Consider the following 14,951-nt stretch of genomic DNA (forward strand, 5'->3'; position numbering starts at 1 on the left):
ATTCCTTGACTTTAGAAAAGCTTTTGATATGGTCTCCCACAGTATTCTTGCCAGCAAATTAAAGAAGTATGGGCTGGATGAATGGACAAAAAGGTGGATAGAAAGCTGGCTATATCGTCGGGCTCAGTGGGTAGTGATCAATGTCTCCATGTCTGGTTGGCAGCTGGTATCAAGCGAAGTGCCCCAAGGGTCGGTCCTGGAGCCGGTTTTGTTCAATATCTTCATTAATGATCTGGAGGACGGCTTGGATTGCACCCTCAGCAAGTTTGCAGATGACACTAAACTGGGAGGAGAGGTAGATATGGTGGAGGGCAGGGATAGGATACAGAGGGACCTAGACAAATTAGAGGATTGGGCCAAAAGAAATCTGATGAGGTTCAACAAGGACAAGTGTAGAGTCCTGCACTTAGGACGGAAGAATCCCATGCACTGCTACAGACTAGGGACCGAATGGCTAGGCACCAGTTCTGCAGAAAGGACCTAGGGGTTACAGTGGACGAGAAGCTGGATATGAGTCAGCAGTGTGCCCTTGTTGCCAAGAAGACTAACGGCATTTTGGGCTGTATAAATAGGAGCATTGCCAGCAGATCGAGGGACGTGATCATTCCCCTCTACTCGGCATTGGTGAGGCCTCATTTGGAGTATTGTGTCCAGTTTTGGGCCCCACACAGCAAGAAGGATGTGGAAAAATTGGAAAGAGTCCAGTGGAGGGCAACAAAAATTATTAGGGGACTGGAACACATGACTAATGAGGAGAAGCTGAGGAAACTGGAATTATTTAGTCTGCAGAAGAGAAGAATGAGGGGGGATTTGATAGCTGCTTTTAAGTACCTGAAAGGGGGTTCCAAAGAGGATGGCTTTAGACTGTTCTCAGTGGTAGCAGATGACAGAACGAGGAGTAATGGTCTCAAGTTGCAGTGGGGGAGGTTTAGGTGGATATTAAGAAAAGCTTTTTCACTAGGAGTGTGATGAATCACTGGAATGCGTTACCTAGGGAGGTGGTGGAATCTCTTTCCTTAGAGGTTTTTAAGGTCAGGCTTGACAAGCCCTGGCTGGGATGATTTATTTGGGGATTAGGTCCTGCTTTGAGCAGGGGGTTGGACTAGATGACCTCCTGAGGTCCTTTCCAACCCTGATATTCTATGAGTCTATCCCTTCAATAGCAGGGATACTGATCAAGTTGTTTCTTTTCTCCCATTTAAGTCTCCATTTTCTCTCATTCCAAACATCTGTTTCTTGGGATAGCAAGAATTAGAGCATCTTCTGAAAAGAGATCCCCTCTTCTCCTCATAGACAACCCAAGCCTGCTGACAGTGTGGGGACACAGCCCTGGAACACCCCCTTCCCACCGTCATGGCCGCCCTCCCCTCTCCAGGAAAGCAGCGGCCTCTCCAGGCAGCTTCCTGCCTCTGCCTCTACCTCTACCTGCCTGGCGAAGCTCAGCTGCTCCACAGGGAGGGAGGCCCACTGCTCCATGTGACCGAGCAATCTCGGGGGGGGGGGGTAGTATATGACCCAGCATGCCCCCTCCCCACTCGTCGCCTCTGCTTCCGATCCCTTCTTTTCTTGATAGACTGCTTGCTACTGCATCTGGCATGGCTTTCTGACTGAATATGAGAGTAGACAATTTAAAGGTTATCACAACTTAGTTGAAAGTTTTTTGACTGGACTATGATGCTTTTGTTGGGTGCATATGGGAGGTAGTTCAAGCAACGAAACTCTGACAATATTGATTGCCACTGTGGACATACGGGTGTGGTTAACCCTTCAGTCATGAATTTCAGACTTGAGAATTTCTTGTTACGAGATGTCATATTTTTGGTAAGATTTAAATTGACTATTAATGGAAACTTTTGTTCTGGGATATGTAATAGGATTCCCAACAGTGCAGCAAAATGGTACTGAAGCAAAATAACCGCAACAGTTTACAGTAGAATTTTTTAAATTAGTGCATTATTTTATTATTATTAATAGATCTCCGGTGAAAGTGCAAAATATCTCTTCCATTTTCTCCCCCATTAGTTTTTTAAAAAATGGATTTGGATTTATCACTTGAATCTTTGAAAATAATAGACAAAAACAGTCAGATGTGCTGTAGCTTTTTTTTAGAAGCAGGAAAATAAAATATTCTTCTGGATAGGTAAAAGGGATGCTCTGCTAGTGTTTGCTTTGCAGTGTCTGTCTGTTCCCTTCATAGATGTTGTCACCATTAATATAGCTAATATTTCTTTGGGAATGAGGTGAGGAGGTAAAAAAACAGTGCACTACTTTACTGTTTGTGTTGAAGAACCTCTAAGAAAAAGAGTAGTTAAAAATTGGTGTGATATGTAAACATAAAATAAAATGGGTATTTTGAGGTTCTTCTTTGACTGCTTTGTCCTATGTGTATTCCACATATGGGTACACGTCCACCCCATGTGCGTGAAATTGGAGGTTTCTAGCAAGTAGTGTCCGTTGGCCCGCACCTGTGCAATTGACCCGTGTTCTGAATCAAGTGCACAAATGGTGGGGTAGACTGACACCTCTCTATTTCCTTCTTACTGCCGCGTGGCTTGAGTCAGAATCTGCTATATCCACAGATCTCTCAGTGCTGCTTTCTTCTTCAAACCTGTAAATATATCGTACATAGTTTTGCTTTAATATTTTAGTGTTGTTTGAGTTTTTAATCTTAGTAAATCTTAGTGTCTCCCCTGTGGGTCCAACAAGCAGCAATCATGCCTTCTGTCCTCCAGTAAAAGGATATTCCATTCTTACTGACCCAACAACAATTAGATTCTTGAAAGGTCTAGGTAAGATCTTCTCATAAGTGGTGAAAACTGCATTACAATGGGACATCAACCTTGTACAGTCAGTACTTACCAAGTCACCATTTGAATCATTAGCAACATGTTGTATGATGCACATTCCCATGAAGATCACTTTTTTAGTTGCTATCACATTGGCCAGAAGCCAGAGCCAACTGGGAGCACTTGTGGTTTTGCTATTTTCATCAGCAGGTTTCCCTTTGCCTTCACCTTCACCTGACATTCATCCCTAAAGAAATTTCTGAGCTTTGCATCAATTGACCTATCTGCTTAATGGCATTCTTTTCAAAATTTCATACTTCCAAAGAGACGAGGAGACTTCACTCTTTGGACATCAGACAAGCTGTAGTGTTCTACTTGCAAAGGACAAAATCAATTAATAAATCACTAAGACTGTTTGGCACTATAGTGGAATGGTTGCGAGGGCAGGTATAAACTGCTCAAAGACTCTCTAACTGGATCTCTGGCTGCATCATTCTGTTTGTCCAGGTTACACACTTCTCCCCTGAATGTGGTAAGAGCCCATTCCACAAGAGCACAAGCAACCTCGACAGCGTCTCTTCAAGAAGTACCTATACTGGACATCCATGGATCGGCTACCTGGAGTTCTGTGATACATTCACAAAATATTAGGCCTTAGTTCAAGCATCCTCTACAAATGTAGCTGTTTGGACTGTGGTATTACAAGCATCTATACCAACTGCCTCCTCATACCCCCTCCTGTTAAACACAGCTTATCAATCACCCACAGGTAGAATACACATAGGGACTCGTGTTCCAAGAAGAGATAGAAGTTACTGACCTGTAACTGGAGGTTCTTCAAAATATCTGGTCCTTATCTGTATTCCACTACGCAGCCTCCTTCCCCTCTGCTTCAAATTCTTCTGCTTAGTGGTAAGAGAGGAACTGGAGAGGCATTGGTCTGATGCCCCTACCATCAGTTCGGAGCATGAGGAGAAAAACTTGCAGGACCAAATGGGCACTACTTGCTAGAAATCTCTAATCACAAGCACATGGTGTGCACACCTACCCTTGTGTGGAATACAGATAGAGACCAGACCATCCTGTTACAGGTCAGTAGCCTCCATTTTTTCCCCTCCTTTTATGATCAGGTTTTTTGTCCCACTTACTGCGTATGCGAATATTTGTAGTAGCTAAAAACCAATTGCTTGACTTTTTTTTTTTCATTTGATATACTGTCTGTAGTTGTTCGCTTTCTAGAACATTAAGCTCTCACTACATATCATTTGCTGTGATTTAATCTTTTCCTATCTGTTTCTTAGGAAGTCCCATGTGCCCTCCTCAAAAATAAAGGTAAATAGTTGTAATATACTAACCGTGAAATAGAAGCTTTAAAAACATTCTACTCAAACTGATGTATTTTTTGTGTTTGTTACTTCATATATTGAATGAAAGTATGTGGATGAAGAGATCAGATGCCGGTGGAGGTTGTATGAAGTATAGTGTGAATTTCATCCACTACACAATACTCTGATTTCATGTGCAAAGTTGGTGGTCTTGGGTTTTACGTATTTTTGCTACCTTTTTGTACTATATTATTTGCTTTGATTGCTCTTTTTAAGTTTATTTTAGATATTTAACACTCTTGTTCACTTAAATAGGGTCAAAATCTTTAAATTCTTTGGAATCAAAGCATGGGTGTGTATATATTTATATGCTGATTCATCAAATTGGTAGAAGGATTCAAATAATAGTAAATACATCAATATACCTTTCTATGTGCTTTCAGTGTTGGAAATTTCCAATGCAAATAGTTGGTTTATTCTCCTTCTGAATAGATCTTTTATTAAATCTATACTTGTGACCTCATGGAGGGGAAGCCCGTTAGAACTTTTCAGACAAAAAAGTCACCACCACTTACTTAACCTTATTTACTAAAGTTTTTCCCCCTTTTTCTAGTATTTTCACCATTGTGTCAAATGCACTTGCGCAATCTTAACCCTAAGTTTAGTGTTTTAGATCAGAATAGTTGTTTAAAAAAGTTAACAAAGTGTGCAGCATAAAATGTATCTGAGTTTGTTTCTCCTCCTGAAATTCTTAATGTTTCAAGTTTCCATAAGCAATATTTTCTAATTGGATTGTAGTTCCAATCCATATTAAGCCCAAAGACTTCATATAGTCCAAAACGTTTCAGTCCTCAGCAGACTATACTGTGTCCCACAGGCATAGAACAGGAGAGACCAAGCTGCCACCAATGGCAGAGGCCCCTGCAATGGAAGGGAATTGATTAGGTGAGATCTGCCCAGATGATCCCAGCAGGTGAACCCCATGCTACAAAGGAAGGCACAAAAAAAAAAAAAAAACCCAAGGTCCCTTGCAATCTGACCTAGAGAAAAATTCCTTCCCAACCCCAAATCTCATGATCAGTATAACACTGACCATTATGAGCAAGAGACACTAGTCAGTTTTCTAGAATGAATTCTATGTACCACCTCAGAGCACTGGTCCACCCCATCTCTAATGCTTCAGAGGAAGGCAAAAATAAAAAACCCACAGAATACGTCTAGCCAATTGCTTATTGGTAATGGGTCTACCCTTTTATTTCTACTGAATGGTCGATTTTAGACCAATAGAGCGGTTTTTAACTTTTCAATCTTTTAATCTTCTCTTTGTTTTATTAGAGGAAATTTCCTGTGTTGTTGGGGGAGGCTTTAGTCACTGGTGTTTAACCATTAGGAATAGTGAAGGCTGTTCATCTTGTGGCTCAGCATTTCCCATTTCAGACACTTGTATTCAATTCTTGACATGCTTGGCATTTGCCAATTTAGTGCTGCTTTTTCTAGATTTTCATTTGTCAGAAGCATTGCATGTCCCAGCTAGGATCCACGTGATACAGGAAGCCATGAGAATTTTGAGGACAGGTTCAGAATAAGAACTGATTCCAGGCTCTTTTGCACACTTTCAACCTTAGGAGACTCCAAAGTCCAGTGCTGAAAAATTCTTGGTTTTCAGGGAGTCTGGATTGTCCAGTAGGCCACAGAGTTCTGCAGTGTTCTTACTTAGTGCCAAAGGACCATTAGAAGAAAAAAGAACGGCAGTACCACTGTTCTTCACATGCGCACAAGACTGAAATCTTTTGACCTGCACTATCCATTGGGGCTGTGCCTGTGCCCTGCATGTGTTTGTGTCACTCAACCGAGAGGTAGAGTAGGAAATTGTAGTGCTGCTTTTCCTGCTGCTCAGGCTGATGAACTGGATTTGTGATTCTGTTTCACAACCACTCTTCTGTTGCTGGTTTTGATTTGATGAGCCTATTAGTGATTAGTGCTTCCCAGTATCCTGGACCTATTTTCTCCAGATCCTGTTTTACATTTGCATTCATTTCAATCTGGCTTCATTCAGCTTGAAGGGAGCCATTTCTCAAAGCGAGGCTTCTCCACTGTCTGGAGAGCAGCAGAATGTATGCTCTCCTGCTCTGAGCTGGAAATGCTTTGTGGCCTGATGTGGCACCAAGATATTTTGGATTTGCCTCTGTTGCCATTCAAGAAATGGTTTCAAAGATGAGTGATTCATCCTGTGATCCTCAATGGAACTTGATCCTCATCCACGTCAATTTTGATGCAACCAACTCTCATGGGAGGCCTTAGGACAAAATTATTTTCTTTAAGATGGTTTTTCTTTCCAGAGTGAGTGAATGAGTTGAACTCCCATCTTCTCTCCTCCTTATCTCCCTCGTTTTCCAGAAGGATATTTTTTGGCTTTGTTCAGAATTTGTTCACAAGATGAATACCAAGTTCTATCTATTGTTATTCTCCTTTCAGTCCTAATCTAGTATTCCCCACCCATGACTAGAAGCTGCATTTATTGGATGTTAAGCATGTTGTCAACTTTAATCCTATTCTGAGAGTTTAGAAAGTCAAAGCAGGCTTACAAAGGTAATGCTGCATCTACCATAGCTTTTGCTAGGTGGGTCTTATGCTGTATTCTTAAAGCATATGACCAGACTGTCAGATAAACTTGTCAGATTCCACGTAGCTAGATAAATCTTCATGAGCAGTGAACATGCTGAAGCTTTCATGAACAAGGTGTGTAAGACAGCAGCATGATCATCTCCTCACCTCCTTTATAAATTGTCATCAATTAGGTATCTCCACTTCTCAGGATACTTCCTTTGGCTGCAAGGACCTGATAGTGGCATGTTAAGGTAGTCCCACCTCCTCAGGTTACTGCTTGCTGCATCCTCTTTTTGTGCCTTAATCCAGTGTTGTAGGATAGAAGAGAAAGACATACAACAAAGGCAAAAATTACCAGTAATTCTGTCTGTCTTCTCCTCTTCTATACTATATCTCATCCACCTCCCCTTTGGGTTTGTTTTGCTGCTTGTTTTATTTCTTTCTGTCTTTCATGCTGTTTCCTTCTCTATAGATCTGGAAGTTCTCTTCCTGATGGGATGCAGTTGTGGCTGAGACTTATGGAATCAGGGGCAGGGCTTTAGAATGCTTTGCCTCAATGCTTCCAGTAGGTGTCACCATAACACTGTCTTTGCATTCAGTGTTGTAGGATGGGAGTTGAGGAGACTACAACAGTGTCACCGGTAACTAACATTCCCTACTTTATGTAGCAACATAAAGATGGTCAAGTTTTCAGATTTTTAAAATCTATTAGCTGTTTCATAAACCACTTTCTTAATATATTTAAGTAGTTCTAAGTATGTTAATGTAAACTTCCAAATTATGTTTTTATCAGTACTTGTCACTATTCTGCGGCATGCTTAGGTACTGCTGTAGGTATTTGGATGTAAACTGAAATGCACCCACTTTGGAGGTACCTCACAAGTGACTCCACTTCTCCTGTAACTTGCTGTTTACAGGGACTTTTTGCTCCGAACATTTAGTCAGTATATTGTCAGTTTATAATCTGTCACCAGTTTGAATTGTCTAAGAATCAAATGGTGGTATTTTCTTACCAGGAACGTTCCCCTTAATTAAAGACTAGTGGTGGTCATTTTAATACTGACGCTATTAAGCAAGAAGCCAAAATACAACCACCAGGCTTATATCTCACACTAATTATAAAAGACAGTTTGGTCCAGTGTCTCATTATATTAGCCTCTCTATACAGTAATTTGTGCTGCCTCTGTAAGAATGTACTCTCTTTTCTTCATTTCATCATATTATTTTTAGTGTGGTCTTGCTACACACGTTTACTTATTGCAATCGTATAATATGTAGTCAAAGGTTGAATGTTTAAATAAATATAAACACATTTTTTCTACTGGAACAGCTGATATTACATTTATGTGTGACAAGCGATGTAACAAGAAACGGTCATGTGGACGACACAAGTGTAATGAAATTTGTTGTGTGGTAAGTTCATTTATACAGTATAAGAAATGGTTCAGTGTAAAATGCTACATCTATACCTTCTTTTTTTTTTTTAAATAGTATGTGAAAAGGCTGCTGAGATGTAGATTCCCTGTTTTGTAATGTAAAATATTCATCCTTGCACTTTGTTCAAAAAGTCTTTAGGATTAATGCTGTGCACCCAAGTGTGATTGTGTAACTAAGACAGTGGTTCTCAACCCATGGCCCGCAGGTCACATGCAGCCCAATTAGCACACCGCTGCAGCAGTGTAGAGAAGTGCTAAAGGCCCTAGGGCTCAGGTCCCGGCTGCCCTGCTGCCCGGGCCCCACAGGGCGGGCTCTCGGGTCCCAGCTGCACTGCCACCTGGCCGCTACGGGGCCGGCTCTGGGGGCCTGGCTGCTCAGCCATGGGGCTGGCGCCCGGCCCCAAGCTCAGGGTTCCACTCCTGGCCCCACTTTCTGGAGGGGTCTCTGAGTGGGGTTGCTGGGGATAGGGGTCTGTGAAGGAGTTTGGGGGGGGGCACACTGTGGTTCTTAACCTGCAGCCCAGGTAACATATTTTAGGCTGCATATATGAAAATAGGTTGAGAAGCACTGAACTAAGAGCTTGTCAACACACAAGCTGTACCACTTTAACTATGTTAGTATACTTAAAGCAGTACAACCCCTTAGTATGGATACAATTATACCAGTATAAATGTGCTTTATGCCAGTATAGCTATTCCCTTATGGGAAGCGGAGTAAACTATACTGATGTAAGACATCTATATATCAGTATAACTGTGACCATGCTAGAGGTTGTACAAAATAACTTTGTTTTTTAAAAAAAAAACACTCCCCTAACCAAATACAAATCCTATACCAGCACAAAACTTTGTGTATACTAGTCCTAGGTTGATAAAATTCCAGTTGATCAATGAGAGACTCTCATAGATCTACAGGATTGGTGCTATGACCCCAGCTTTGGAGTAGTCTCAGGGAGGATCCCTTCAGTATGCCAGACCCCCTTGGGGTCTCACTCTTCCTCCAGGGTAAGCCATGCGATTTCACTGCCTCCTTAGACTTGACCTCTGGGCCTTCATCACACCATGAGCTCCATTTTAGCGAGTCCCACTGAGACAGACCCCTGAGGGAGACTTGTACAATCTTAGGGAGCAGTGCACCTCCACCAGCATCTGCAGTGACACTCAGCCAGTGTTATCAAACTGTAGGGTTTAATAGTTGACTAGAATGCAGCATAGGAAGACCTTGGTTAGCAAAGAGAAATGAATAGGGCCCTACCAAATTCATGGTCCAATCTGGTCAATTTCACTTTTAAAAATGTTTATATCTGAAATTTCATGGTGTTGTAGCCATGGGGATCCAGACCCAAAAGGGGGTTCTGGGGAGGTTACAAAGCTGTTGTAGGGCGGTCACGGGATTGCCATCCTCACTTCTGCAGTGCGTTCAGAGCTGGGCTCTGAAGGCAGCACCCCTGGAGCTTCCTGCAGCCACAGGAGGTTTCCGGAGGTGGAGATGGGTCTGATCTCCCCTGTGCTACTGGGAGTGCCCTAGCTGGGGGCTGCTAGCTGCTAGTCCCAGCCAGGCTAGGGAGGGATAGGACTTGCTCTTCCCCTGCACCGCTGTGCTTGCAGGGAGATCTTCACCCTCTAGCACTTAGCTCACATCGCCCCGGTCCTTTGTTCCCGAACTGAGGAAATGCTGCTTTGCTTCCTGCAGACAGGTGGGACAATCTGTGGTCGTTGGTTGCCAGGTTTCAATATCCCGGTGATTTGCTGTTGTCTTTATGGTTTCTCCACTGTCACAGGGATTAAGGCCCACTTAGTCCCAGACAGCTAGGCTGCTGACAAGCAGGTTAAAAGGTTCCACTAACACCTGTCTCTTAAGTCTGCCCTGAGAGCATACAGACTCTTCTTCTCCCCCCCCCCCCAAAAAAAAAAACTAGGTAACACTGCAGTATGTGGGGAAACTGAGGTATACATAGTCTTCATAAAAATATTGGAGAAAATTCCCACTTAGTCATAGATGCTCAGCATGTGGTATGAAAAGAATCTTAATGACTGTTAATTTCTTCTATCCTTGGGTACAGTAATATGGCCCTGGCCAGTAGTGGATTTTAATCATATTTTGCCATTTTGGGGGGCATTTTATGGGGGGGGAAAGCATTGATAATGTAGTAATTTTTCATAAATATTTTTCCCAGGACAAAGAACATAAGTGTCCCTTGGTTTGTGGACGCAAACTCAATTGTAGCCTTCATAGATGTGAAGAACCTTGTCACCGTGGCAACTGTCAAACATGCTGGCAGACAAGTGAGTATACTGCACTACATATGTTCATGTTTAGAAGATTAGTGCGCTGTAGACATTTTAAACTCTGATCCTTTAAGAGGTTTATTCTCTTACTAGATGTATTATTGAAAGTGCATTATTTTTCTATAATAAAAATTCAAATACTCAGTTATGGAGATGATCATGATTGTCATATTTTGCCATGGGTAACGAAGTTGTGTAATTGAATTATATGGATTTATTTTATTAATTAGATTTAATAATTTCACTACAGAATTTATATTTAAAAAAAATTAATTTCAGTAAACTTTACTTACAGTTCAAGGCCTTGATCCTGCAGTCATTTAGGAACAAGATTTACTTCATAAACACAAGCAGTTCTTCATAAGAATTAAGGTCCCAGTTGTGTTTCACCAGTTTCTTTTCACAAGCACTAGATTTATTTTAAAACGTGTCAAATTGAAAATGTTGCAGACTGAAGTCTTTGTTTAGCTACAGAACCAGACTGTATAAATCATAGAATCTCAGGGTTGGAAGGAACCTCAGGAGGTCATCTAGTCCAACCCCCTGCTCAAAGTAGGATCAATCCCCAATTTTTGCCCCAGATCCCTAAATGGCCCCCTCAAGGATTGAACTCACAACCCTGGGTTTAGCAGACCAATGCTCAAACCACTGAGCTATCCTCCCCCCCACACACACACACCATACTGGCCCAATCATGTACCTTAACCCTAGCTGAGTGGGAGCACCAGTAGGAATGGAAGTTATGTCATCTCCATGCCTCTTGAATTCTTGAACTCTCTGCTCAGATGTTGAATTATGGAAACTTCTGTGGAATCAACACCTGTCCACTGGGTACTGCACTGAGACCAACACACAGCCATCAAATAGTAACAATTTTTGGTGATTACTAAAATCCTACAGATTCAGACAGGTTTCTTGTATGTGATGGGGTTTGATGTACATTTAAAAGTTAGATCAACATAAATAAGTATCAGTTGGGAGTGTGAAAAAACCCCACACCCATGATCGACATAGCTATGCCAACCTAACTCCCAGTGTAGATCCAGCTTCTTCCATCAATGTAACTACTGACATCCAAGGAGGTGGTGTTCCACATAGACAGAAGAACCTTTTCTGTCATTGTAGGCTGTGTCTGTTACAGGATAATGCATGAATAGCTATGCCAACATGGCTATGCTGGTGTAATCTCCATAGTGTAGCCATATCCAAGGTTTTCATCTTCTTCCTTGTCCCCATAAACCCAGTCTCCATCTTTCTGTATTTAAATGCATTTTGCTACAGAAATGACTCTTTAGTTAGTTAGGCAGTACCCATTACGCCTCCACTCCTGTCTTTTTCTGGCAAGTATTTCCCCAGCTGTCCCCCAGGTTTTTCAGCTCAGCTTCCACAGTTCTTCGTCAAGGAAAGTGTAGGCCCCTTACTGAATGAGGGAGGCAACCTAATGACAGAGGATGTGGAAAAAGCTAATGTACTCAATGCTTTTTTTGCCTCTGTCTTCACGAACAAGGTCAGCTCCCAGACTGCTGCACTGGGCAGCACAGCATGGGGAGGAGGTGACCAGCCCTCTGTGGAGAAAGAAATGGTTCGGGATTATTTAGAAAAGCTGGACGTGCACAAGTCCATGGGGCCGGATGCGTTGCATCCGAGAGTGCTAAAGGAGTTGGCGGATGTGATTGCAGAGCCATTGGCCATTATCTTTGAAAACTCATGGCGATCCGGGGAAGTCCTGCACGACTGGAAAAAGGCTAATGTCGTGCCCATCTTTAAAAAAGGGAAGGAGGAGGATCCTGGGAACTACAGGCCAATCAGCCTCACCTCATTCCCTGGAAAAATTATGGAGCAGGTCCTCAAGGAATCAATTCTGAAGTACTTAGAGGAGAGGAAAGTGATCAGGAACAGTCAGCATGGATTCACCAAGGGCAAGTCGTGCCTGACTAATCTAGTTGCCGTCTATGATGAGATAACTGGCTCTGTGGATGAAGGGAAAGCAGTGGACGTGTTGTTCCTTGACTTTAGCAAAGCTTTTGACACTGTCTCGCACAGTATTCTTGCCAGCAAGTTAAAGAAGTATGGGCTGGATGAATGGACTATAAGGTAGATAGAAAGCTGGCTGGATTGTCGGGCTCAACGGGTAGCGATCAATGGCTCCATGTCTAGTTGGCAGCCAGTATCAAGTGGAGTGCCCCAAGGGTTGGTCCTGGAGCCGGTTTTGTTCAATATCTTCATAAATGATCTGGAGGATGGTGTGGATTGCACCCTCAGCAAGTTTTCAGATGACACTAAACTGGGAGGAGAGGTAGATACGCTGGAGAGTAGGGATAGGATACAGAGGGACCTAGACAAATTAGAGGATTGGGCCAAAAGAAATCTGATGAGGTTCAACAAGGACAAGTGTAGAGTCCAGCACTTAGGACGGAAGAATCCCATGCACCACTACAGACTAGGGACCGAATGGCTAGGCAGCAGTTCTGCAGAAAAGGACCTAGGGATTACAGTGGACGAGAAGCTGGATATGAGTCAACAGTGTGCCCTTGTTGCCAAGAAAGCCAATGGCATTTTGGGATGCATAAGTAGGGGCATTGCCCGCAGATCGAGGGACGTGATCGTTCCCCTCTATTCGACACTGGTGAGGCCTCATCTGGAGTATTGTGTCCAGTTTTGGGCCCCACACTACAAGAAGGATGTGGAAAAATTAGAAAGAGTCCAGCGGAGGGCAACAAAAATGATTAGGGGACTGGAACACATGACTTATGAGGAGAGGCTGAGGGAACTGGGGATGTTTAGTCTACGGAAGAGAAGAATGAGGGGGGATTTGATAGCTGCTTTCAACTGCCTGAAAGGGGGTTCCAAAGAGGATGGCTCTAGACTGTTCTCAGTGGTAGCAGATGACAGAACAAGGAGTAATGGTCTCAAGTTGCAGTGGGGGAGTTTAGGTTGGATATTGGGAAAAACTTTTTCACTAGGAGAGTGGTGAAACACTGGAATGCGTCACCTAGGGAGGTGGTGGAATCTCCTTCCTTAGAAATTTTTAAGGTCAAGCTTGACAAAGCCCTGGCTGGGATGATTTAATTGGGGATTGGTCCTGCTTTGAGCAGGGGGTTGGACTAGATGACCTCCTAAGGTCCCTTCCAACCCTGATATTCTATGATTCTATGTTGTTTACGGGGGACCACATTTTCTCTTGCCTTCAGGTGTATTGCTGTTCTGGTGATGGAATCAGTTTCCATCCAAAGCACATGGCCGTTCCATCTCCAATGCCTCCTCATAGTGATGGTGCTCATCTTCTCTTGGCTGCATTGTGTGAAATTGTTCTGTACCAAAAGATCTTTAACTTACCATTATTTACTTACAAATCGAAATTATAGAAGTTGGGGCAGGAGGGGAAGGATCATGCAGTTCACCTCCTTCAATTTGGCCATGTATCCTCTTACCTGTTCACCTGAGTATAATGTAATCTCTTTTTAATCCTGTGTCTTCATTGATGGTGCTTTACCTACCTACTGGCAGCTATTTTATTTCTCACTTCATTTAAGTTTTTCCTTTGATCTAAAACCAAAGGACAAATTTGAGATAAGGGCATCACTTCTTTGTAAACTGTGAATATATCTTCCCTTTCCTAATAGTTTCATCTCAAATATTTGTTTAGCACAATCCTTCCCTTTCTTTCCTTATGTTAAGGTTACGATTCTGTCAAGGGTATGTTTAGTAAGTCAGGGACAGGTCACAGGCAATAAACAAAAATTCATGGAAGTCCGCAACCTGTGCCTGACTTTTACTAAAAATACCCTGGTGAAGGGAGGTGGGGGTTGAGGGGAAAAGACAAAGAGGCAGAGATAGAATCCAAATCTGCAGGGCAGCATTCTCATTTGTCTAAAACACAAAGACCATTATTTCTCTTCCAGCATTTCCTTCCCTTGTTCATACACACCTTTCAACTTCTGCAACAAATGATGCAGGTCAACAGCCTTATTCACTGAATAACCCCTGATTCATTCCCTGAGCACTGTAAATCCTGTGCACTATGACAGGGATCCTGTGGGGGGAAAAATAGCACCTGATCATGTAATTAAAGACTGTATCATAATACATGCACAGCAGTGGGATAAATTAATGTTCAGGCAGCATTAATTCTGGCATATCCTAACTTCTGAGTGCTTGACTTTGCAACCTTTATAATGTTCTTTTAGCGTAGGGCTTTTTGTGTGTAACTTGCTTGATTTCTTAAAAAAGAGTTTATTTAATGTAGAGCCATACAACATGGGTTATCGGCAGAATCAGAACCTATAGACCACAGGACAGACCTCTGTTACTAAGGCTATGTCTACACTAAAAACTTCGGTTGACCCAAGTTATGTCGGCGTACAGCAAGAGAAGTTTGCATATCCCTCAGGCACATGCATACTTAGTTGCTTGCGCTGGCACTGGATGTACTTACCAGGAGTGCTACACATAGATGTGTAGATGCAAAGTGCAGTGCACCACAGGTAGGTATGCCAGTGCACTATGCA

General features: G+C 42.6%; 1 protein-coding gene across 6 annotated transcripts in view; it reads left to right on the forward strand.

The window, feature by feature from the left end:
• Positions 1–14,951, forward strand: part of NFX1 (nuclear transcription factor, X-box binding 1) — a 253,243-nt gene that overhangs the window by 115,571 nt on the left and 122,721 nt on the right. For all 6 annotated transcript variants that reach the window (XR_007355124.2, XR_012667101.1, XR_007355121.2 and 3 more), the window contains exons 11-13: positions 4,088–4,118; positions 8,049–8,131; positions 10,332–10,440. Coding sequence is in view for 3 of the 6 variants with exons in the window: in XM_048839501.2 (XP_048695458.1) it covers positions 4,088–4,118; positions 8,049–8,131; positions 10,332–10,440 (223 nt within the window). In the remaining 3 variants the exon portion in view is untranslated. The remainder of the gene's footprint in view (positions 1–4,087; positions 4,119–8,048; positions 8,132–10,331; positions 10,441–14,951) is intronic.

This window comes from Caretta caretta, chromosome 2 (genome assembly GCF_965140235.1).
Source record: "Caretta caretta isolate rCarCar2 chromosome 2, rCarCar1.hap1, whole genome shotgun sequence".
NCBI classification, from domain to species: domain Eukaryota; kingdom Metazoa; phylum Chordata; order Testudines; family Cheloniidae; genus Caretta; species Caretta caretta.